This window comes from Hermetia illucens, chromosome 1, assembly GCF_905115235.1.
Source record: "Hermetia illucens chromosome 1, iHerIll2.2.curated.20191125, whole genome shotgun sequence".
Classification (NCBI taxonomy): Eukaryota; Metazoa; Arthropoda; class Insecta; order Diptera; family Stratiomyidae; genus Hermetia; species Hermetia illucens.
The window spans coordinates 90240335-90267137 of NC_051849.1; the positions used below are offsets into that span (position 1 = coordinate 90240335).

The following is a 26803-nucleotide window of genomic DNA, read 5'->3' on the forward strand; positions in this document are numbered from 1 at the left end:
GAGCTCTCACGTTAAACAAAAATTTGATGGAATCCATTGTAAAGCATTTAAAAAATCAGAAACAGCAAAATTATGAGATAAAATCAAAACGAGAAAAACAATAATTCATGAGAAAGTGTCACGAGCACAAGGAATCAAAAGAATATAATAAAATAAACACGAAAATAAAAAGTCAGATAACCCTTATAAATCCTTCGTCCGTAATATTCTTGAATATGCTTTCACAGTGTGGTTCCTTTACCGTAATTCTGATTACCATTGAAATTGAATCTGTGCAAAGAAAATTTGCTCGATTCCTGAACTTTAAAAAGAACGTTCCCAACTCAACATATCCTGATCGTCTGGTTTCCTTAACTGGTAATACCTTGATGGACAGTTCTGTAACCTCCAAAATTCAATACCAGACACTTCACATAATATTTGCAACCTTAATGCTTTTAGGATTCCGTTCGCAGAGCTCTTTTGTTGCTTCAGCTCCCCCTTGCTTCATCCCCACCCACTTACCTTATTGACCCTTTGTAAATTTTTTTTCTTCCGGCTTCTTGTATGTACTTATATGCAATAGGTATTTGGAATATTCAACATTTATTGTCGATCAAATAAATAAATAAATATTCAATAACTACTGGTCATCAAAAACAAATGGAAAATTAGAAACTACATTCCAGGTATAAAAGGTTTTGCGAATTTCTTGCGTAAGTTTATTTCCAGAAGCATTCCATTTGTACGTAGCGCGAAATGTATAGGCATTTAGCAAGTCAGACTACTCACTTTAGTCTAATGTTGGTATTTAGTGTTTTGGGTGGAAGTAAATTTACACGGAAGAGACAATTTTAAATTATTGTAACTTTGTCAGTACTAGTATAACTTTGACCAATATTCTGCTTCACACTATTATATTATAATACTACAAAATTTTATGATTCGAAGATAAAATTAAGGTGGTCATCTCGTGTGTCGGGTTGGAGAAATCGTTTTTTTTTTTGCATGAATTTTATCTATATATAGTGGAGAATATGTGGGCAAAGGGATTTTCCGGTAATCCGAGTCGTTCAGAAATTACAGTGTTAAACAAGTAAGGAGTTTGCAGCCGCGGCTAGAGTACTCGATGAGAAAGAGCATCGAATCTTTTTTTACCTGGTAGTTTTTTACCTGAGCCTTATAAATTCGAACACAGATATAAATATCAAAAGATGGAAAACCAATCAATTGTCTAAACTTATTTGAAAAGGATAATCCAGTCTGGAGTGAGCACTGAAAGGCTTTCAAGCTGTACTCAGTTGTATTTTGTTGTAAGTATTCTGCTGTTTGTGTGTTCAGTGATTTTTTTAAATGGATCGTACGAAGGGAGATCGCTTTAACGTTCAACGTCATGCTCGCACTAAAAAACGAGTATTTCATGGGAATCGATACTTATCAGAGAAGAAAAAGGACTTCACATCAACATCAGCAAAGAAACTTTTAGCAAGCATGAACATGGATGTTCCAATTGCGACAAGTTTTGTATATTGTATATTGGATTTTGTTGGAGTTTTCTCCGTTATTTCTACAAATTTCTGCAAATAATAAAATATAGGTAGTAGTAAAAAAGGAATGCGTAGGACATGTCGAGAAAAGAATGGGAACGTGGCTTAGAAATGCAAAGAAGAATCACAAAGGCATTGGAGGAAAAGGAGCTGGAAAACTTACTGATAAGGTTATTAACAACTTCACTAAATTTTTTGGGCTAGCTATTCGTCGACACGCAAATTCGATAAAAGGAACGAAGCAAGAAATTTGGGCAACTTTCTTCCATAAATGTTCTACAGACGAAAATCCTCAGCATCAAAATTGTCCAACAGGCGAGAACAGTTGGTGCAAATGGCGCAAAGCGGAAGCTAAAGGAGAACTGGATAGTTTCCACCACGAGAAGGCACCCTTGACTGAAGAAGTTCAAACAGTCATCTAACCAATCTACGAAGATTTGTCACGAGATGATCTCTTGAATAGATGTTTAGGAGTAGAGACCCAGAATAACAATGAGTCGCTAAATGCATTGATCTGGACTTTCGCTCCCAAACACCTTCATTCTGGGGCCAAGGTCGTAGAAATAGCCCCTTTTCTAGTTGTAATTATTTTCAATGAAGGATTCAATTGCATTCTCAAAATCCTAGTGATAATGGGATGTCAAGTTGGTCACATATGTCAGGTTTATGCCGACCGCCGTAATGAAGCGCGAATTTGGCTGTCTGAACGACGATCGACAGACCTCGCTAAAAGTACCAGAATTGAAACCAGAGAGCAACAATCGGCCTTTCAAGACTTTTTTTAAGAAACGAAGGGTGCTCTCTATGGAGCAGGTATAGCAGATTAATGGTGAGTTAAAATTTTACTATTGATAATCACATTTAAATTTTTAAATGCATTTTTCTCGAAACTGCATCTTGAAAATCGGCTGCCACCAGAGCTCAAAATCTATCCAACCAAATCTTTGAAATTTTCACGACTTCTTTAATACATATTTCTACGGTCCGGAAACTAGGATAACTAATTGCAATTGGACGGGTCGTTTTTTTTTATTCATAAAAAAAGCCGTAAAAAACACCAAAATCCAAAAAATTAAGTTTAAAAGCCCACCAAAAATGTACCTTTTAATATTTTCTAATTCTCTAATCTTAGTTTGCGAACCGTGAAATATTGTCCACATTAAAATGCCTTTTAGTTTTTTTTTCCTCATGGAAAAGATTGGGGTAGTGGTTTCGGCTGTGTGCAGCCAACGTGAGGAGGAGGAGGAGGAGGCGGCCCTGCACTTTTTATGCAGCCCGGCATCCTCAGATCTCAGACGAAAACACCTTGGCGAAGTTTTCTTCAATGAAGAATCTGCACACTCTCTGCCTCTGGAGAATGTTCTAAGATTCGCTAAAGCCTGCGAACACCATAGGCGGGAAGCCATTGAATAGGCAACTTACGGGGATAGTACAATGGGCCTAATAATGGCCTGAGTGCTCGGAGCTACGGCTCCCCCCAATTAACTAAACTAAACTAAACTTTTTTTCCTCAGATGAACACAGCGCCCTCCAGCGTGGCAGCAGAAAAACAACTTTTTTTTGGAGATGGGTGCATAAATTGGCACGTATTCCGAAAACTAGCTACGATATCAAGTATATTTCAGTATATCACGTATGCTAGATATATTAGTAAACATATGGTGAAAAAATCACGTTACTATCATTGTCCAGTCCTCCAAAATAATTTTTCAAAAAAAGGCAAGAAAAAACGGCCTTCACACGGGATGACCCCCTTAAATGGGGTTTCTAGTCAATTTCCTAAAAGTGTGGAAATATACTATTATTCCCTCAATTTAAGTAGATCTTGGTATGGAGGATATTTTTTCAGCCTTTTCAGTTAGGTAGTTCCCTGCCTTTCCAAGAAATGTCAAAACCAAGACCGGTTATGAAAAACACTAATCGAGACCTTTCATTTGATATCCCACACGACTTTATTTGGTGGAAAAAATGGCTATGAGAAAGATTCCCAGAACTTGAAACCACTATGGGAGACGCGAAAAAGAGGAAACTTACAGTGCAGGGGTTCAGATCGCCAGTACCGACGGTTTTTGAGTGTGAGCCAGCGGGTTCCCCGTTGTCGATATCTCTCGACAGTACCACCGTGGCAATTAATGCTACAAGTGTCGTAGATTTTGAGAAGGAGATGTTCAAACAAAGTACCACCTTACCGAGAAAACCAATAACAATATCCAAGAAAGATGAGTTGGAAGCAGATCCCTTGACTATAAAAACGGTAACAACATCCACCACATTTGTTCAAGAAAAGCTAGGGCAGGACGTACTCCAGGGCCAAGAGAAAGACCCTTTCAGGAGAAGCTCGTCATCTCTGTGATCTCCGCCAATGCCAAATATCGTTAAAAAATAAAGCAGGGGGAAGATCAATGAATGTCAAAAGTGATGGACTATTTAAAAACACTAATAGCGCCCTGACTCGGAGAAATTACCCTTCACGCAGCTTGTTAAACAAATAGTTAAGCTAGCCATAAACAATATGGTGAGAGCAATTAGAATGCTTCAACAAATCGCAGGAGGAAGAATGAAATTCCAAGGGCAACGAAGCCTTCTGCCCCAACAGTGTGACAGCCGACTCTACCTAATCGTATTGTCATCAACATGCCCATCAATATAGATATTCTGGGATAACGGCGGGTGCCTAAGAAGAAAAAGGTATACAAGCAGTTCCGAAAAACGGAACTGAACGTACGGAAGGAAGAAAGCATATCCCCAGGTGCAAGCTCCAACAATCGAATAGGAGAAATCTAAGGGGAACGAGAATGACGAATGTGAGGGAAAACGATTCCTCCGTTTTCCCTCACAAATTAAAAGACAGGAATTGCTTACTATAACCATATATTCCAAATTCAACTTCTAATAGCTATATCACACTTTTGTTTTAATATAGCGACTTTTACTGAGCTTTAATAATTTATTTTGTTATAATGCAATTGGGCGTTTTTCTGTTCTCTGGCGGTTGAGACTTCAGTCCCCTTTGTTTTCGGTAAAAGTCCTGCTTGACATTTCAATAGTGGCAGACAGGTTCGCACCTTCGATGCACCGCCTCAAATAGACCAAGGTCATTAGCAGAAAGGCGAAATATAAAGCAAAGGCGCTAATTCGCCCAAAGGCAATTGTTATCTCCAGCAAGTGCAACCTGCCGTAAGCTGACCCCCACCTAAAAGATCTAGACGGAAATGTTAGCAAATTCTGAAGAACTCAGAAAGGCGATCACATGTTTGAGTTGAAAAATTCAGCTTGAGAAAAACTGACAGCTTTCGTAGTCAAATTAAGAAGTCACTTGGGAAGAATGTTATAGTACGGGCCCAAAAAAATCAAATCTATATACAGAGGGAGAGAGCGAAATTTGCACTGCGTTGAAAGAACAATTTAAGTTGAAGAAACTGGGTGAAGAATCCATTGTTTGTAGAGGGCGTATGATAGTACTCAGACACCCACAATACAACTACCAGTGGATCGAAAAAGAAGATGTGGGGAGGAACGCCATATTGCAATGGGGACCCCAAATCCCCATGTTACGCAGGAAAGAGGAGACGGGCTAACCGGAATATTGCCGGAAGTAGTAAATGTCCAGAATTCAGGAAGGTGTTGACTGCAATGAAAAAACGAGGTTTATTCAAATAAATCAAATCATTGCAAAGTCGCTCAGGATTTACTTGAGCAGTCGATGGAGGTCGCAATCATAAGTGAACCGTAACTCAAACTCGACTGGTGCTGCGGCATTGTGCACTTGCGGTATTCAAGCTACAATGCACAATGCATGGCCAGTCACTTTGTGTGGGAAAAAATAAACGGCGTGTACGTGTACGGCTACTACGCCCCACCGAGTCTCTCATTGCCTGAATTTGAAGACATGTTGGACAACTTTGCTCATGACGCCACACGGTAGGGAAACTGAATATCCAAAGCCGAGAAGGATATCAGACCTTTCTACAAAGGCGCTGCAAACTTTCAAGGAAGCTCACCATGTGGCACAGTGAATTTCCAAGGCATATAACTATTCCATACCAAGGAGATGTTCATTCTGATAAACCAGCCGGCCTCCGATCAGCCACCGAATCAGACGAACGGCTAAGAGAGCGGTAGGTAGGATCGATCAATTGCAAACAGAATATACCTATAAAGAAGTCTGCAAAAATCTCAAGTTAGTCATTCAGCGAAGCAAAAGCGAATGTTTATGGAATTCTGCTCTCAGGCGGACATAAACCCGTGGGCGACCACCTATAGAGTTGTGATGGGACAATTCAGAGACCGGGTATCTCTGCTGGTAACGCACCATAGCCTCTTGTTGAAAATCATCCAGGGGTTATTTCACCTGCAAGAGAGGAGCGCCAGCATCTTTCAGAGATCTTTGAATGTGACAGCAATTGCAGCAATAACCACGGACGAGCTGTTGGAGATCTGCAGCAGAACAGGTGACAACGAAACTCCGGGCTTTAATAGAATACCGAATAGGGTCCTTAAGCTCATCGTGAAATCTAAATCGGACATGTTCGTTGAGTTGTTCGAAGCATGCATGTCCGAAAGAATGTATCTAACAGCATCGAAGCGGGAGAAATTATTGCCATTGCCCACGGCTGATAAACTTCAGTATGAGCCATCCTCCTATAGACCTACATGTCTCCTAGACATTATAAGTAAAATGCTGTAACGGGTGATCTAGAATATATTGCTCCCGGTTGTTGAGAGCCAAAGAAGAGTTTCAAATCGATAGTATAGGCTTCGTAAAGGCAGATTAACCATTGATGCTATCAAGCTGGTGGCTGGCCTGGCCGAAGGTGCAATTCAATTCAGCAGCAAATATTGCGTAGTAGTAACCCTGGATGTCAAAAATGTATTTAATGCGCTTAATTGGAACCGTATACAGAAGTCCATGCGACGAAGGATATTCCTACATATCCATCCATCCATCATCCATCAGATAGTTATTTGAGAACGAACTCTGGTATGACACTGATGATAGACTTCAGGAGTATGTCAGGTGCAATGCCACTGTGAGAAAATTTCGTTCTCACAACTCAGTTCCCATAACAAATCTATCTTCTAAGACAACAAACAAATGTACACAATCAAAACATTGATTGTTTCTCAAAACATTCGGCTACAAATTGCAACCTAGCATCTTATCCATCTGACTATAAATATAAGTCGCTTGTTTATAGTTGCGCTTTTTCTGTCTAGTTCTTGTCTCGTGGAGGCATTGTAATCAGATAAAATAAACTACTATATAATAAAACAGTGATTTTTATATTGCCTGGTTTTATATTGCATATACGCGGATAACAAGTACGTTGACTTCGCGGGTGTACAATAGTGCTCCGCACTGGGCCCACGACTGTGGAACATCATGTACAATGATGAACTAAAGCTTCTTTAAGTGAATTTGCTTCATATCCAGACCCCGTTCTCTCCCATTTAATGCGTAATATTCCTAAATTTCCCATAATTAAGCAAATCATTTTTACATGATATTTGAAACTTAATGGGGCAACTTTTATCAACTTTGCCGGTTTGTTCAAACTACCGTTACGATATTGAATTGAAATTTAGATAAAAAATAGATTTTCAAATTTTTCATCTTTGAAGTAATTATGACCCTTATAATTAAAAAACATTGTGATTTTCTTGTGATGGTCAAGCCTTTTGACACGAAAAACACTATAACTCTGTAACGGTAAAAGATAGAGTATGTGTTTCGTGGACCAATTTTCCTCAAACAAGTCGTACTATCTATCATTAAAATTTGTACCATCATAAACGGGACACCCTGTATAGTAAATGGGCTCCAAAAACATTTAGGGCTGCAACTTTGCAAAGCTTTATCCGAATACCATCCCTTTACTGGTAATGATTACAATCCTGCATTTTGTAGAAATGGCAAACAACCTCGATTTAAAATACTGGCCAACAAAGAGGAAATTAAAGGACATTCCTTAGCTTAGAGGATATGTAAGTCGGCCAACATTCTACAATTTTTCGAAAATACCATAGATGTACTGTGTGCATGGACCACTATATTTCTTTTTAGATATTTATGCGAATAGGTTCTGAGAATGGGTTCTTGAAGTAACTGACCCTTTTCGGACCTTCGCACTCCTCCCATTTGCAATCAATACAAAACTAATACCGGCTTCGGAAAGTACTAATCGAGAGCTTCTCGACTCCATCCAGACCATGACCTAGACATGGCCGAAAAAACCGGCGTAATCAATCGAGGCAAGCTGACCCTGCTACTGAACGGAAGAAAAATTAAAGAAGAAGAGGATATCTAGATTCTTCCAACTTCTTCATATTTTCACCAAACTAACGATTATTTGATTTTTGTGGCTGGCAAAAAAGGCGACATATAAATACTCACGACAAAAACTCTAGGACCTTTCCCATTTCCTTTTATGCACGTATATTCGAAGTCATTGGCCTGATTAGATGAAAATCAAAATTTAGTACAAATTTAAATATTAATTTATTTGCAATCATCTTAGATAACCATTGCTTTCTCATGTATGATATATTTTAACGCATATAAAAGTAGTACAAAAGTTCTCACAAGTATCTCATCACATGAAGACTTTTCCTTCAAAAACAAGGAAATTCTCATAACGCTATCTAAGAGAAAAATGTTTATAAAGAAGGTACATGTTAATCAGTTATGCTTCATTTACATATCTAAATGGGAAGAAAAAGGGAAGTAGAACATACTCTAGCTGGGAACATAAGGCAAATTATAAAAGTTTCAATGGATATATTTCAATCATCAATGTATTTTTCGAGGTCCATGGAATTGGGTTCGGAACCAGGATCACAAAATAATATTCACGGTTCACACGAAGTTCAAAGCTATTTCAAATGAAGTAAACTAAATATAAATGCTCTACTAGTCTTGTACTTTGTTCTCTACTATTTAGGATATCTCTAGAGTATTTTGATTTTGCTCAGCGTTTTTCCGCCGAAGTCAATAGTCCCCCTGATTCTGAATCGACTCTGCCTGGTCGAGTTGTTTAAGTCTTTATTCTCCTCCGTTTTGCTAGCTTCTTTCTTAGTCAGGCTTGCCTGCACGGAAGCTCGTGTATTCGTGCAAAATACCTGCAAGTTGGCAAAGAAATTCTTTTAGAATGGAACAAAACAAAGTATAATCTAGTTCGTTGCTTACTTTAAATGCTAAATAGCCGATAAAAGATAGACCGGCAACCATAAATATCAGACCAGGAGGTGTTGGAGCTGTATTTAGAACGAAGACTAGTGCCAAAAATTGGACGTAAATCAAGGTGGCGCTAGTGAAAACTAATCCAATGAACATGAGATTCCGTTTCTTGGGTTCAGTCCTTTCAGATAGCAGAAGTCTTTTATTAATATTTGACTCCGGAACAGGCGTAGCTTCTGGAGTTTGTTCAATTTTAGAACCAACTGCTGGTGCAATAACTTTCTCGCTTTCCTCTCCTTGTTTCCTTTGATGTTCTACTTTGTGGATGTGCAATTTGATTAAATGGAACAATAGCCTTTCAATGAATGTTAGCTGTTTTCCTGTCTCCTAAAAGTAAGAAAAAGTTGCACATTTGAATAATCAAGTTTTCTGATGAATGAAAAAAATGTACCTTCAGTTTATCACAGACATCGTCATAAGCTAGTATACTTGAGGAAAGGGGTGAAATGGCACCAATAACCCTGAGCGTAGCAATATAGATGATTATTAAAGCTTTCTGTGAAACCAACCTAGCCTTGACGATTAACGATTCCAGCAGCTGTTTGATCGCTTCTCTGGACAATTTGGAACCTGAAAATATAGATTAAAGTTATTAGTTTTCGAAAGACATTTAAAATAAAACAGAAATTTCAATCAAACACTAAAACTACTTTTGAAAAATTATCAGTGTTAACCCTATGAAATGTGCTCTGATAGCAAACCTGAGTGAAAATGTCTAAAAATGCTTAAGGGTTAGAGAGTAAAATATTCTTAGGACATTATATAGTAGTATAAATTGGGCAACTGCCAAGGAAGCACCCTGAAAATTCATCGAATATTACAAGAGTGAAGATTGATTTGTTGAGTATTGTCAATTATGAGAGCAGAGCTATAAAACCATTTAAAAAAGTATCCGCCGACAGGGGCGCTGCCATGTTAAGTTTTTCGTCCCGACTATCCTACTTTATCATAAATTTAATTGATGTTGATCCAGATCCAAATTTCAAATGTCCCCTCCCATAAAAAAATTATCGGAAATACTTTAATCAAATGAAGCGAGCAAACGAAATTTGAAGACTATCCAAAAATTACTGAATGGCTGAAATATCCGCGAACGTTGGAAGAATACATGTATCATGCATTATAGATATTAAAAGTGGTTAGGAAGAAAACCTGATAGTAGAACCTGGATGTTTAAAGGGAGGCCACATTTTGACGGTCCAGCCCCCATTTAATGATGGCATGTAGTATAAATCCCTTTACTTCAACTGAAACTGATAAATTTCACTTATTGGGCATATTACTTGGTTCAATTACTACCAATTTCATCTATTCATTATCTGCTCCCCGAAAGCAAAATAATTTATTCGACTAGAGATTCTTCCCCGTGCCTTTCATACATTTTAGTTATCTCTTTTTTAATAAAAAAAAAGTAATTAATAAATAAAATTATGCGATAACCTTCCATTTCGCATCGACCTCAAGACGGCCTCTGGAAGTAGATATGGAAATTGTTATTCTGCCCAAATCGGATGTTTCCACCTCGGACAAGAAGAAAAAACTGAATTATAATTTCGCTTCTGTTTCTGCGTATAAAAATCATGAACATTCTTCATGGCCTTTAATGAATTCTTAAGGGCTAATTCGTATTCAGCTGGTTATCTAGACCAGTTAACAAGAGGATCAAACAGGTATCCATGGAACGCACAGGCTGACTCTATATGTAACCATTGGTTGTTCTGCAGCCTAGCCTTCAATTGTCTGGGAATGCGGCTCGAAACGACCAAGATGCTCCGGAAACCCACTTTGATGTGTAGATGCATAAGAAGCGTGCAGGCGATAGAGGTATGATGAAGCGTCCATTGTACTTATCTTGTAGGAATTTTGTGCAAGATGATTGCATGTTCCTTTTTAGGGAAGCATTGGAGATCATTAAATGCATGATAGCCCCCCATTATGGATGGAAGTTGCATCTTATGCTTTTTTATAGACATGTAGAAGTACACGTTCGTTTTCGCTAAGGAATAGCCAATAATAGAGGATGTAATTGGCATTGACTGGCCATTGAAATTTAATGGCTTCAAGGTTGCCTAGATCTCCTTTTGTTACTGGGGTCAACACTCACCTTTTGCATTATATAGAAAATGTGAAGACAGTGGAGGCGACGTATCTATCTATAGAAATGAAATGCTAGGTACCATTCTATTAGCTCGGGTCTCTTTATGGCCACTTCGAAACGATTAAGAAGATTAAGGGACAATTCGAATTTTGTGACCCGCGTCTATTCCACCATGAATCATTGACGCGCTTTACGCATCCAAAATTTTAGTCTAGGAACATGTCTCTTTCAATTACATTGTTCATAGCTCCTTATTTAACATTAATGCTCCATGAACAATCTCAGTCACTGCTCTTGGCTTCATGATCATGGATATTTCTGGAATCAAAACAATAATACCTGCGCATCTAAACTGATAAATCAAGCATGTGGCATTCAAATTGAAATGACGCCCTGCCACGTTGTGTAATTTTATAATTTATTCATTGGATAATTCCACCATCATCCACTTCTATATGCGCACGATCGTATGTACGCCGCGGTTCCGAATGCCCCAGACCATACAATAAGCTTATTGTTGACAATAATTTGAAGATAGAGCCTATTATCATTTCAAAGCAAATGGGGAGTATTTGTAAATATAAGCACTTACACGAAAGTGCATATACGCCAATTACCAGGAGAGTTTCACCGTATCTCCTTGGAAACAAATGAATATCGTCTACTGCAAACGTAAGAATATGCTGCATATATGAGTAACATTAATTAGTCTATAACAGACGTAGTTTAAAGTAGCGCGATGAATATGTATATCAACAACTTATCGCATATTGAACTCTAATAATTACATATCTAAACAATTTGACGATAAGATAAGAGCAAATATTTCATTAAATGCACATTACAACATACACGCTTATTGCACACTTCAATTTTGTAAGGAATTTGGTTGATCATGACCTCGATTAATTTGTTTTTTATAGTTTTGTTGAAATATAAGAAAATGTACCCAGCACAAAGTGGTCTCGCACTCAAAATCTGTTTAACCGAAGGATTAGAAAGGTTTCTTTCATTTAAGAATATTTGGGTACATGATGGTGCCATTTATACATAGCTCGTAGTGCATATACGTAGAATCTATCCGATATTTAAGTCGATATGGTACTGATATTTTAACATATCTCTTCGGGAATAGTCATTTGTCGAGGAAGAGGCAACTTTGATCTAATATAACTTTGTTAATAATGACAGAATTTCGACCAAACTTTCCACCATGACGCCTAAATTCATCATCATCAAGCAAAAGCCCAAAAAGCGGTCCATCTAAACATCTTTTTCTACCATAAATATTGCCCTTACAGATGTTCAGAGCTGTCATCCTCGTCCACATGGATTAAATGATCCGCCCACTGCAACCTATTGGATCGCATTTCATCCACAACCAGGCGGTCGTGGTATCGCTCATAGATTTCAGCTGCTGAATCGTCCATCCTCTTGTATTGAGCCAAAAACTCTTCGAAGGATTCTTCTCTCGAATGCGGCCAAGAGTTTACTAAGATCAGTGTCTTGTACAGTAAAAGCTTTAGCCGTATGAATGTTCCGAGCGAAACATTTTTTGTAAAATGAAATGGACTCTGTTGACTGCCAACAACCGTGCACGGGTTTCATCGTGGTAGCTGTCATTGGGTGTGATTTTCCACCCTAGATAAGGGAAATTATTAACGTTTTCAAAGTCATAGTCTTCTATCCAATATTTACTTCGAAAAGTACCAATCAAGACCTTTCGTTTGATGCAACAATGGCGGTAAAGAAAATATTACACTCATCTTTTATGTGTGCAGGACCTGCCCCCCCCCCTTCAGTTCAGCGTCGAATATAATGTGATTTGCCACATACGTGGGGGTCTACAGTTCCAACTCTTCTACCAAATTTCGTAGCAAGAGATGCAACCATTTCTGTGAAAAGTGCGTATGCTCGCCAAATATATTGACCGTGAATCGATTTTAATAAGGCTTAGTTTTTATTCAAATTTTACAAATATGCCTTCTCGATATCTGATAAAGTATATTATTACATTTTAAAAAATTTGCTAGAAACCCCCTTCTTATGTTCAATTTATAAATACAAAATTTTGCAACAACAAAATTCACAAAATAGGGTACGGTATAGGAAAGTTTGGTGGAAGTTATACTAATATGAAATAAGTCGTAACAGGGCAATGCCTTATAACACATTAATAGAAATCTCACATACTAAAGGGCCATCCGTATAGTGAGAATTTTTCTTATTATCTTTCGCGATACAGTAACCGCCGTAACGAATTCATCAATTAAACGAGTGTAGAAAAATGTTACATAATTTATTTTCTCGCTATATACAAAGTTATTCAGTTATTCAAGTATCCGGCTTCATAATATTTTGACAATTTGAAACGAAAACATGTTTGCTTGTCGTAAAAGGTAACCTGCAAATTTTCATGTTTTTTTTGTTTCAGAAACAATTCTGCAATGTTCGAACGCTTCCCTACGAGGCTTGCCAGAGTTTTCGCTCCTCATCCTCTTTGGTCATCAAAGTTATCACAAATCAAACTTCAAACGCTACTTTCTTTGTTATTTTTCATCAAAGTAAGCCCAGATTTTGCCTCAAGGGGAAATCATAAATCAAATACGCTTAAATGTACTATTTTGTCAATAAAAAATATTTCCTGAATATTATGTCATCAAATTAATGACACTGTAATTTGACCAATATTGTGTCCATCGGAATGTGTTTTTTTTTTCTTCTATGCAACCAAGTACCTATTAGATGTGGACTTAACAGTGGCGACACTTTTCTTTGCAGCTGCAAAAATCAGGACCCAAGCTGTAGTGAATTGTAGGTGACTGTGATCTCAGGATCGTTGAGTAAAAATAGCTGTCGAGCTCAGCGAAGGGAACTTAAAAAATGCCCGTACTACGTGCGCTACGAAGGGCAATGTGGAATATAATATCCGAGGAGACAGAGCTGTCTATCAGGCAATTATAAGTTTGACAAGTAGCACATCGAGTAGCATTTGTTGGTATTTGGTATTAACTTGTTCACCGTGCGCAAATGTACCAAAGTACCATAGATTGGATTGCAAGTGACCTCACCCGGGAACGGTTCGATAGGTAAAAGAGACCCATGAGATGAATGAAGAGAATAAGTTGAGCAGAGGGAGTTAAGACAGTAGGATATTGTGATTAATGCAAAAGCTCTAGAAAAATCATACAATGTTTCAGAGAATCGTGCTACGAAGTACGCGATCAAGGAGTTGTTGACGTATCTCTTGAGAAATTTGGCGCATCGGAAGAGGAGAAAGATACTACGGTACACATATCTTCGATACAATGCAATCACATTTGCTTCTCTATTCCTTCACTGGCACATGTATTCGGAATATTACCGCGAAGGAAAATTAAACTGCAAAACTTCTTGCGGTGGATACGGATTACTATGTCGAAATTGTGAATGTATCATCCAAATTCTATCTTGGAGTGGATGAATCTACCTAATAGCATTAGAAGGGGCAATAGCAGTGCATAGGTCACACTTGCAGAAAAGGCGACAACAGGAAACTTCTTGGGACGGTCTAAAATCTGTGTAAGTTTAATAGACGCGCTGTGCCCTGTTCAACAGATCATATATGTATATAAGACTTCGATTCTCTGATCGTTGCGCTATTGCTAATTGCAGTCAACGGAAAATGTCGCAGGAATGAAAAAAATTTAAAAACACATTCGAAATTAGAGTTGAGTTATTTCAAAGAAAGAGTGCATGCCATATGTCATATCAAACGAAAAACCATAATTGACCGCATTATATACTTATCATATTTTATCGAAAAAATTAAATGAAACTGGAGAATTAAACCATCTAAAAAAGCAAAGTAGGATGCCTACAAAAGTTTTCCACTAAATTACCAGTCTTTAAGCATTTTGAAATTATTTCAAGAACTGAAATACGAATACTAGTAGTGATCTTTTAGGAAAAGTTCTTCCAAAAGTTGTTTTCATCATCTTTCTCGTATATCTACAGCTTGTAGTTGTATTCTTTGCAACAAACACGTCATTTAATTATTACTTTACCACATCGATCACAATAAGGCTTCGAAGATGAATAGTATTTATTTGAAAGAATTTAAATTTGGCCATTATATTTGCTGGAATATGAATTGACCGGCACCTGTCACAAGCTAGCGTAAAATGAACAGAAGAAAAGTTTATATGTAGCACGCAAAAACTAAGGTTATTATACTCAAAAAGTTCTGCATTCTTTTAAATTATATTGAATAAAACAGACATACCTTGAACCGACGCATGGAAAATTTTCCATAAGAACTTGTTGAGAATTTCCATCGTGCTCAATAACGAGCGGGTCGAATAATACGCAGTGGAAATTGTTTACAAATTATTTAACAAAACATGAACACCAGAAAATTATCGTTTATCATTCAAATAACACACCGATAATACCAGTCTTATCAAAGCCAAAACGAAGACGTTGTCACAACTGATAATTTCGTACTGATATTTTTCCGTTTCATGCACTTGGTGTGCTTTTGTATACAACTCAGTTCCTATCTACCTGTACTTCACTTGAGTATAAAATGTCTAAATTTTAGAAAATACAACATACAGTGTGCTCATACGAATTCCGTTGCAGCTGAACCCTTATAAAATTATCTTCTACATTGATACCTCCAAGCAAACAAGTAAATATAATATCTACAAGGTAAAGATTTTACCTTCAGGCACAGGTAGAAGCTCTTACGAAATGTGTACTTCCATCATTCAATATCGATATTATCCTAAAATATGTTAACCATATGCTACGAAGCACTAATCTTGCCGAATGAATCATTTCACAGAATAAACTTTTATTATCACTTTCATGATAATTGAAAACTGTCAACTAAATAGTAATTATTGTTGCATTTTCAAAAAAGTTTCATTCCAAATCTGACCGAAAAGCGGCACCTGAAATTTCAAGGGCCTAGAATTCTAATGAGGATATCTTTCGCTGGCAAAGTTATGTACCTATTATTTATAAATACTAGTGCCTTCAAAAATTGACTAGTCGATCTTCATTCGATAGGTCAAATTTATTAAAAGGAAGTATTACAGTGATTGCAGGGTGATGGCAATCGCATACAAATTAAATATAGAAAGCAGCATAACTTTGGGATAATATAATAAGGTTTTCATGAATAGGAAGTTGTGGTGGGCCAAAATTGTCATTCTGAATAAATTGTGTCAACAACGATGGTAGAGGTATACAACAAGCTAAAAGGAATGTCCCAATTTGACCGTTCGAATTCACCAGTGCCTACGAGTATATGGAATTGAAACGAAGCACCTAACGAGATGGTCTGCGTGTCTCTTTGCTAGCCAGTTTGACAATGTGGGCCGGGCGCTTTTTTTCTCCCACCTTCATTTAAAAATATTACGTGTCTTAGATTCCATGATGTTTAACTTTGCACCGACAGGGGTATAACCTGGCTAAGAACGGTATATCTTGGACGGCCTCCGAAAAGAATCATAAATCAATTCATAGACTACTCAGGCCTGACTGCTCGATTACAATATTGAAAAGGTCGATTATTACATTTAAATTTCTACATATTCATATCTCAAGAAGATGCTAGTCTGAACTAGTTAATTTTTGTTAATGGTAAAATACCTGCATCCCCTTCGCACTGGGATCGCCCTTTATTGGCCTCCAATTGTAGGAGTCGGAAACGTGATGAAACATTCGGTGTTTGAGTGCCTCATGCTTCCCCATGACTTTCGTTAAAGGGGTGACCCACGTAGGTGTTCAGTAGCAAATAGTGGGTGGTATAAGAGTTCATTAAAGAGTCATCTTAGTTCTGCTGCATAGAACTAATCTCTTGCAAAGAATAGAATAGATGCTACTAAATACACCGAGTGCTTTATTAATAGTGAGCTCAAGGTGTGAATTAAGTCTCAAGAATTCCTGAAATCTACAGAATAAGTACTTAATTGATCGTGAATTGCTCACTGTATCTAAGTTGTCTCCGAGAAGTGCATTTTTCAGGATTCGGAACGTCAACCTGGAACATATTTTAGAAGGTTAACCGAAGTTACCGACAAGAGTATTAATTTCCCACGCTGACATAAAGTTGACATACGTTCAAAAAACTTGTCATGTCAATTGATTTGTTGGACAATTTAGCTGTATTTTCAGAGACGGAGGAAGGTTGAACTGGGACTCGAACGACTCCGTTAGTACTTGCGCCTTTCTAGCGTCAATGCAAATGAGTTCTCTGTTGTAAGTAAGAACGAAGTTGTGGGTTTGTTTCGATCCGTCAGTATATTTATTTCCTGAATACTCCTATTTGCAGTTGTGGGAAGCACAGGCTGTATTGAACTGCAAAGTGCTCAGACAAGTCTGGTATCGGTTTACATAACTGCACCTACAAAGAGTGTCGAGTTTCCTTAGGCAGCAGAAAATAGTCAAAAATGAACTGACTAACCGATCTTGTAGGTGTATCTATAAAATCATCTCAAGTTTGTTCAATGGGTGCTGGCTGTTATCTGCTGTATCGCCCCAGGAAGTATGCGTTAAGTTGAAGTTGAGTGTCACTGAAAATAAGGTACTTAAACTTTAAGTGGAGATCAGCCATGAGGTTGAAGTCATTTTCCAATTGCTCAGTCAATAACTGACATTTTACCTACCAATATGTTTCTATTATTGGTAGTTTTAACAACCCCGCTGCGGCAGAAGAGTTTTCAGAGTGTCGATGACTACTTCCTGAAAATCAAATTTTTTTCATCTTCTTCAGAGCTGGTGTTGGTGGCATATCGGATAATGTTATTTCCACTGAAACGCAAACATGCCTGCTCCTTAGGTGTGTCTCAATACATGGACAGTAGCACATTGGGCTTTTGAAGCCAGCACGGAAGAATGTTACGACAATTAACTCCATACATTCATGATGAATTTAATAACAGCAAATTGCCGCTGTTCATTTGTTTGGGCTGAAACAAGGACTTCAACACTGTAGATGCTAGAATGGTAGCAGGTTGTATTCGGCCCTTGGAAGTTATACCTTTTAAAACCGTTGCCAATGGAGACTATATTGACCAAAATTTCTCCTGGAAAGGAAGTATCATTTACAAAAAAACCTGAAATGAGCCATTGACATTGACAGCAGAACAGCTCTGAGACGACTGGCAAATGAATGAATGAATTAAGCATATTCACTCAGTACATTGCGCTGAATGTAAACTCATTTCTCTCACTTTCTATAATCAACCATCTTAATAAATTTTATATATAAATCAACCTCTCAAAACGTTAGTTGCATAGTATTAAAATTAAAGGGAAAGTTAATTTACAATAATTTTAACTCATGTCTAGCTTCGTCACAAATTTACACCAACTCGGCCAAATTGCAAATTGATTACATTTAGCATATGCAATTAATTGAATAATTACTTTACTGCATATTCGTTCAGGAATTGTCCAGTTGCGTAATACATGTACGCAACATTTGCATGTGCTCTACGCCTCACACGTGTATTACATGCTAGGCTACGAAATACGTGAGTAAACAATGATAGGAAATTTTGGGATCTTTCTGCTCGGAAAATCTGGCTGAAAAATTATTATGTTCGTACGAATTATGTTGCAACCACCAGCAATATTAGGTTGTTGCAGTTGAAATGTCGGATTTCATAATGGTGTGAAGTTAGTTGCAATTTTGCGATGTTAAGCTGCCGCCAAGTGGCGCTGGTGGTATTGGATAGTAGAGTATAAATAGTCCTTCAAGGTGTCATTTCAATTTTAAAGTTCATTGTGTTTATAGAAGAATAGAAAAGTCGGAATACCGGAAGCTGGATGCTGCGGATATACAGGTTTTGTGTTCATCTTATGCGAAAAATTTCCTAATCACATTTTCACGTTCACATATGCCTCAAATTTAAAATATCCCTTCATATACATACGTATTTCCAACTCCGCCGTTCATATGAGTTCACTTTATATGATGATGACCTCATACACGTCTTAGAATCCGATCAATTCACCTGAAATCCACAACTTTGACATTCTATAATTTTGTTGCATTGGAATAGTTACATTGGAAGTTTACGTATCCCGGACACTGACGAGCCATTTTACATGACAAATGGGATGAATAAGGTAAGCGGAAATTTAAAGAAAGTAAAGCTGCTTTTTTGGTATAAAATTTTTATAATTCTGATTACATTTATATTCTCATGTTTACAATACTCAAAAAGGTCATGTGTAACTGATATTTCAAAAAAAATTTTCAAAGAAAAACTATTACTTTTTTTCGACTTGAAACTATGAAGGATGATTCTTGAAACTTGTATCAAATTAGTAAATAAAACTCTACTCGGAGTAAGTCTACGGCCGAGCATGAAGCTCAAGTTCGATCTAGACGTAAGCCTACATCGCTACTGAACGGGAAAAGACTGTTATTAAAATCTTCTACTAATTATCTGGGTTACTAGCCCTTCATTTTAGAAGAATACCACCCTTTGATTCTGAAGTATACCCAGCGAATCCATTCATATTCGCTTTTTTCTAATCGATTCCAAATTTAACAGTCCTTCGATCTCATAGTTCGTATGACTATATTCCTAAGAAGGAATTTGCACACTCACGAATCTATAAGAATATTGTAGGATTAGCTTTGTTTTTCAATGACAGATGTAACCAACTGAGAATGGCCAGGGGAGAGTCTTGAAAAATTGAATGATGCAGATGGAAGCAAAAAGATCACTGGCTTATCTGTTATCCCGCGAAGAGGTTTTTAAAAACCAATCGAGGTCATAGCATAATTTTCGACCGATTTTTTGGAAAGGAAGTTTAATTGGAGTTTATATGGAGTCTCTAGTTGATTAAAAAGGAACATTTCCGTAATCTTTTTTTATTCGAGTTTAATCGTGGAACAAAAGTAGGAACATGTATGTCATTTTTGGGGAAGGTGCTATCACCGAAAGGAAAGCTGGAAGATGGTTTTCACGTTTGAAGAAGAGAAATTTTGACTTAAGCGCTCACGATCATAATACTTGGATGAAGACTATTTAAATACAATAACCCATCATGATCCTGGTCAAACAGCAACAGAACCCGGCAATATAATGGGTTACGACCATTCAATAATCGTTCGATATCCGAAATCCATGAGTAAGTTTGAAAAACTCAGAGTATTGATAAGTTTTGAAGGGTAATAACAAAAATCAACGAGTTTCTATAAACGCTTCCTTATTCGCTTGTCGTCACTAGTCACCGGTGATGAGAAATGGTGTTTGTACGTGGTTTTCAAGCAAAGAAAAGAGTGGCTGAGTCAACACAAGCAGTGAACGCTCGGTGCTAAACAAGGTCCTCACCCAAAATGGAGAGTGTTACGTGTATGGTGACAGCAACTGGGTGTCATTTGCTGCGAACTATTCCCGGGAAATCAGACAATTAGTGCACAACTTCATTGTCACTAACTTCGCAAATATAAAGCAGCTACTCTAGGAAAAAGACCAAAATGGCAACACCAAATGATCCTGCATAACAGTGGGCGTGATAGCAAAAGTGACCAAATTCATCTCGCGACATGTGGTTAGAACCTATTTCGAACACTTTCAAACAATTTTCGCGAAACTTCCTTAACAACGGTTCTGAACTTCAAAATCAGGAAGAAAGTCATAAATAATTTACGAAAATACATTATAGACCGATTGTAGTTTTATTTTTGGAAAAACTTAAAAATTTTAAAAACCAAAAAAAACAAACAGAAATTATGCCCCGACCTGCTGATTTGGCAGGTCCACAGATCCACACTCTCTGACTGGAGGTTTAGTTTCTTAGATCTTTTTATTATTTGTGTAGTATTTTCAACCTCCGAACTTATTTTCTAGCAATTATTTTATCAGAATTGTATATCGTTTCGTTTGAATTAGTTTTTTTCTGGTTTGAAGAAATAATTTCTAGGTTCTAAGAAATACCAACCCATACATATGATTTACATTTATCACCCAGTAAAATTCACAGGATGAAACAAATATGTGAAAGTTTTATACAAAGCCTCATTCAAAATTGTTCACTCCTGCATCTCTGTCACATGCGCTTTTCATGCAAATGGCATGATATTTATATGGATGTACAGAAACTGAGAAATTTCAGGTCCACGGGGACTGTCATGAGTTTGTGCAGAGTTCAAAAGAAAAGGAAGAAACGCGAAGCGGTGCTGCACATTTTATGATAGTCACATCAGAAGAAAGATATCGATTAGTAAATCGATTGTGATACACCGAGCTAAATAGAGGCTAAAGGTACAAATTAAAAGGCAATACCAACTGAATTATCAGAAAGGACCAAACGTAAAACCTGTTTCTCAAAATACTTTCTATCTAGATATTTACTCAAATACAATTGACATGTTTGTTTTTTTCGTGTGAATTTACTTGAATACCGTAAAATATCAGTGTCAACGAAATATATGACCAGAATATTTTCGCTGGCTGAAAAATGTTAGACTAATCACTTTGAAACCACTGAGCAAGTAAACTTCATTTATTAAGTAATATCAAAGTTACCAATTAAATAAACATCTGACATTACGTTCCATTACGTAAGACTACTAGAGTACTTAGATAGAAAGTAAGTAAGAAGTAAGCTTAAATCGAAACAGTGCGGGAAGAAAAAGAAGCCCTCATCCATTCACCCCAGTTAAGTTTTGTCGGAAGTGGTTAACATTCAGATGGGGAACCAAATGTGAACTACAAACCTTTTGTGTTTTTTTGTTTCGTTAATTACGCAACGTATTGAGTTACTAAAGAGACATAAAGTTGCATAGATTGGAATAAGGAACCAAGAAGCTTCTTTTCTCCATTCATTTGTAAGTCTTTTGTTATTCTTCTTGGCACTTATTAAATAATGCATGAAGGCAGATACTAACGCAATATTGTTATGGATGACATGAAAAAGTCTTTACGTGGTTAATAAATTTTCAGAGGAGGGAATGAAAATAAACTTTGACTGGCGTATACGTCAGTGTTATTTCGGAAACAAAAGCTTTTTAACATCTACATTTCAAATTAAGGAGGTTTAATGTTCCACTGTAGCGAACAATTGTTCCATTATTCAATGTTTTATACATGTTTGAAACCATGAGTTGTGTAAAACATTAACTAAGGAAATATCTTTCAATATATATATATATATTGCGTATCGTACCGCAAATTAAAGCTTTTGTTACTGCTTCCATTCTGCGGCGACCCAGCCGGTAATTTAGCAGATTGGAAAAAAATTTTCGCCAATCATATTAAGATGAGGTTTATGTCGTCAAATGTGATTTCATTGCCCCAATCTATCGGTCAAAGCATCGCACATACTTAACAATTTTTTAACATTTGACATTTGACGAACATTTCGAATAATTTTGAATGCTATCTACTCGGGATTGTGAATCATAATTTGTTAAGGAAACCTTAATTCTTTCAGTTGCTCGGTATCTTGAAAAATAATTTTCCCGTCCTCCTTCCTGAAAAATATTTTTTCAAACTAGCCAATATTTTTATATACCAAATTCACCCAATATCCCCAACTTTCGTTTACGGTTTCGGAGCAACATCCAGTTTTAAGGCTTTGTTTAGAAACGATCGGTTTACTATCTGCCTGTCTGTATCTGGCCACCTGTCGGCCACACGCAATTTTCTCGTAACCAGTTAGACCTATTCAAATGAATTTTGGTGGACATAAGTAGACTATAAAATTCCACCCATTCTAGAAAAGGCTTGATTTTCTAAGGAATTCTACGAGGAAGCCCCATACAAACGAGAAAAGGGTGTCGAATTTTTTTCTTCGAATATTCCGAAAGGTTTTCATTAGTACTTCAGGAAGAAGAAAAAAACGAAGGTTTAACTGTTTACCTTGGTATAAATTGACTATTATAAATCATCGTTATGAACGGTGCAGCAACGGATAATCAGCCTAGGCTTGGCTTAGTAAGAAATTCTGGACACCCCGGTTTTGTGCCAAGGTCCACCAGTTCGATATACCTAAAAGCTGCCTGGGTTCCTGGCCTACCCCATCGCTATATAATTAGACACTCCTTTAATGAAATGAAGCAAAGTAAGTACGTTTGTTTATTGGATAAACTATGTTTGAGAGAATATTTTTTGGGAACATATACACGTAATGCAGGGAATATTGAAAATAAGTTCGCCGCTTTGGATAAAGAAAAAGAATCAAACAAATTTGAAATTTTCAAACACGTATTAGGAGAAATTGTATAAGAAAAGAATCCTCAGGAACTAATTGCCGGTATGTAAAGAAGTTATCACTGACTGTCGAAAAATTAACATGATGGTTAAAAAACGAAGATGACCCTTTTCGACACTCAGATAATGTGTGGTTCCGCATTCAGTTTGGCTCTGAGCACAACTACCCCTTGTCCATATTGGGACATGCCACAGAAGCCGTAAAATGTAATAATAACTGTTAACAGTAAGTGCCTCTCCGTTAAAAGATCTATCTAATCACCATATGTTATCAAATGCAGGAAAATACATAACAGTTAGCATGACACTGTAAACATATTAAATCACCATCAGCCCATATGTATCTCGTCCTTTTCAACACTAGAATACATGACTCTGCATAGAATTAGCCCAATTGCGTCGAGTTGCAATCTAATTACAGTTAGCAAATGCAACTAACTGCATAATAGTGTCCAGGAACTAACCAATAAATGTTTGACACGCGCACAACACTAGACTTAATTATTTATTGTAATTAAACTAATTGTTATTGGCTAGAAACTCACCGGCAATTCGGAATGGATAAGTAGCTGAGCATTTGATTTTCTGTATGGAACTGGATCTGAGGAAGAAATTTCGCTTCTCGAGTGTTGGTTTTCGGATTGGCGTTTCCGATTTCTCCACTAAAGACGACATTTTGGATTTGATTTTATGCTTTCTAGCGTGAGGTAGTGGAGCAGCGAGCGATGAACTGAGTCCCTTCAGTGGCAACTTACGCAATTGCAGCGTTTAAAAATAACTTCCCGGGTTTGTATCAATGGAACCTCGCTCGGATTTAGTAATGCACTTAATAAAAATATTCACTTCACACTGAAGTTTCACGAAATTTACAGAAGCAATTTCAGCCTATATTTTCCATTTAAGATATGTTTTGTTCCTCGGTGAGTACTTTTGAACACGGAAAACCACAAATTCACTAAGGCAAAGCACTAAAGGATTTCAATGATTCCTCTTACGAAAACGTATAAAAATGCGCACCACGACCAAGTATTGATCCATTCCGAATACGAAACTGCACTGAAGGACCAGAGCCACAGTTCTCAGCTGATATACTAGGCACAAACTCAGTGTCGGCTTTGGGCTTTTCACTACGCAGCCATGTCTTTTCTTCCTCAATTGTGATAATAATCACTTGTACTCAGTACGCGGCGAATCGTATGTGCTGAATGCTTAGTAACTGCTCGCAATTTAGACGATAAGGTGCCGCCAAAGAGCTCCAGTTATTGCCAGTTCCCAGTCACTATCAATGTTATGCCCGAGCACTTCGCTTCCACAACTCTACATCAGTACCGGCTCGATTACTTATGGATGTAGATAAATAATGGCTCAGTTTTCCGCACCCTGCGCTCTGAATAACTAAGGGTAAAATAGATATGTATGTCACACAAGTATCACAAGGTACTGTGGAAGGCAAGGAGATGTTAGGCATCGATGCATGAAACTGTGCGACAAACACATGGAGTAGATGCACTTTCTCGGTATGCACTATCCACGTCGCATGCGCTGAGCGAAGCAACTATGCAAGAGAAAAGATATGTTAGCAAGGCAAAGTGCCCGCATTGCAAAGAGAACACTCTTCCAAGGCTCCATATTCCGAATCTGAGGCCAACAGCTGTGAAGTTTTTATGTGTGTATGACCCTCTATGAAGGAAAACTGTTCGCGGACCGACTGACAATGCACTTGAGTTTGGATAGGAGAGAATGGTATCAGAATGACGTTAATATTTGGAGGAAATGATATTTTCCTTACTTATGCAATTACATACATTCAACAGTACGTTATAAACACATTAATCTGAGAGAAATTTATTAGAGATAGCAAAAATATTCGGCTACTTTTCGCTATCATGTCTGTTCGATTCCTTTTTAAGATTTTATGCAAAGCAAAATTTTATTAAAACCGGTTTACTGTCTGTCGATCTCTCTGTCACATGCACTTTTCTCAGAAGCGGTTGTATTGATTGACACTAAATTTGGTGGGAACTATGAATTCCAAAAGTGGAGTGTAACATTTTTTTCACTGAATATAATCATGTGGAGTGTCAAATGAAAGGTCTCGATTAATACTTTTCAACGCTGGCCTCAGTTCTGACATTTATTGTAATAAGGGCGAGGGCGGGGACTGAAGAATGTTCACTTCGTTTGCGGCCCCATTCTTAGAACCCTATCAACCAAAAATACAAAAATAAAAATACCAACAACAGCGAAAAGAAAAAACAAGTCTTTTATTATGATATTTCAAAGAAAGGTAGGCCAGCAGAATGTTCAAATTACCGTCCGATCCGGTTCGAAAATCCCCATACCAAGAGGATTTTCGAATGCATACTTGACAGCCGTATTCGCGAAATTGTTGAAATAACCGTGAATCAAGCCAGATTTGTCAAAAACTGCGGAACTACTGACGCAATACAAGCTGCGCGGTTACTCATGGAGAAACACCGTGAGATGCATCGCCATTTGCACATTGCATTTCTGGATCTAGAAAAAGCGTTTAACCGTGTGCCACACCAACTCATCTGGTATGATCTACAACAACACTTAGGGCCAGAAGAACCCGTGTGCAAGTGCTATACCACAATCCAAAAAGTAAAGTTCGAAGTATGGCGGGGTGTATCAAAACCGTTTCGTGTCACCGGTGGTGTTCATCAAGGAAGCGCCCTCTCACCATTCCTCTTTGTTCTTGTTATGGACACCGTCATACGGGACATCCAACGTCCTGCGCCCTATATACTGCTTTATGCAGATGATGTTTTCCTAGCATCTAATAGCAAAAATGATTTCGGGCAACTTGTCCAAAAATGGAATGATCGCCTCATGCACCACGATCTGAGATTGAATCTAAACAAAACTGAATTTTTGAATACCGATCCCCATGAAACAGGCACAATCACTGTCAGCGGCAGTGATCTGCCCAAAACTGAGCGATTTAAATACCTCGGGTCAACGCTATCAGCCAATGGAGAACTGCGTTATGAAATTGCTTCACGCATTAACGCAACCTAAATGAAGTGGCGTTCCACAACAGGTGTTCCTTGTGATCGACATATCAACGAACGTCTTAAATCTAAAATTTACCGCAATGTCATCCGTCCTGTCGCGCTCTATGGTTCTGAGTGTTGGCCGACTATAAAAGACAATGAACGTCGTCTTGCGGTAATGAAAACGAAGATGTTGCGTTAGACTAGTGGCGTGATACGGTTTGATCACATCACATGATGATATCCGCAATCGCTGTGGAGTTGCACCGATAATGAAAAAATTGTGAGAGATTCGTCTTCGATGGTATGGTCACATAATTCGCGCTAATGGGAATTCACTTGCCAAGGCAGGCAGGCCGAAACAACGGTGGCTTGATACGATTGATGGGGATTTAAAAACCTCGTGATTGCTTCCAAATCAGGCAGTTGATAGAGCCAAATGGCGGAACCGATCACGACGAGCTAACCTCGCTTGTGAACAGGGCAAAGGCTGAAGGAAAGAAGAATATACTATATTACTATAATTTTTAGTAACTGACTGTAAAACCCTTTCATATAAAACATAATCCTACTAAGTTTGGTGGAAATCGCACAATTACTAACAAAGTTATGGTAGGTCTGTTTTTCAATGCAAATTCTAAGACTTATTAGTAGCACGTGGAAGTGATTATTCTGATGTAATATATGCGTATACATTACGT

At 37.6% G+C, this 26803-nt stretch overlaps 1 protein-coding gene across 2 annotated transcripts; it reads right to left on the minus strand.

The window, feature by feature from the left end:
- Positions 1-8051: 8051 nt before the first annotated feature.
- On the minus strand, positions 8052-24268 carry LOC119655717. Of its 2 annotated transcripts, none has more exons than XM_038061753.1 (4): positions 23631-24268; positions 9155-9333; positions 8713-9090; positions 8052-8645 (listed from the first exon to the last, which is right to left on the minus strand). In XM_038061753.1, exons 1-4 carry the CDS (start codon positions 23758-23760, stop codon positions 8475-8477), a joined length of 858 nt encoding a protein of 285 aa, XP_037917681.1. In that variant the 5' UTR covers positions 23761-24268; the 3' UTR covers positions 8052-8474. The 2 variants fall into 2 exon arrangements, with proteins under 2 accessions (XP_037917681.1, XP_037917689.1); XM_038061761.1 differs by lacking the exon at positions 23631-24268 and adding an exon at positions 15126-15266.
- Positions 24269-26803: the final 2535 nt, after the last annotated feature.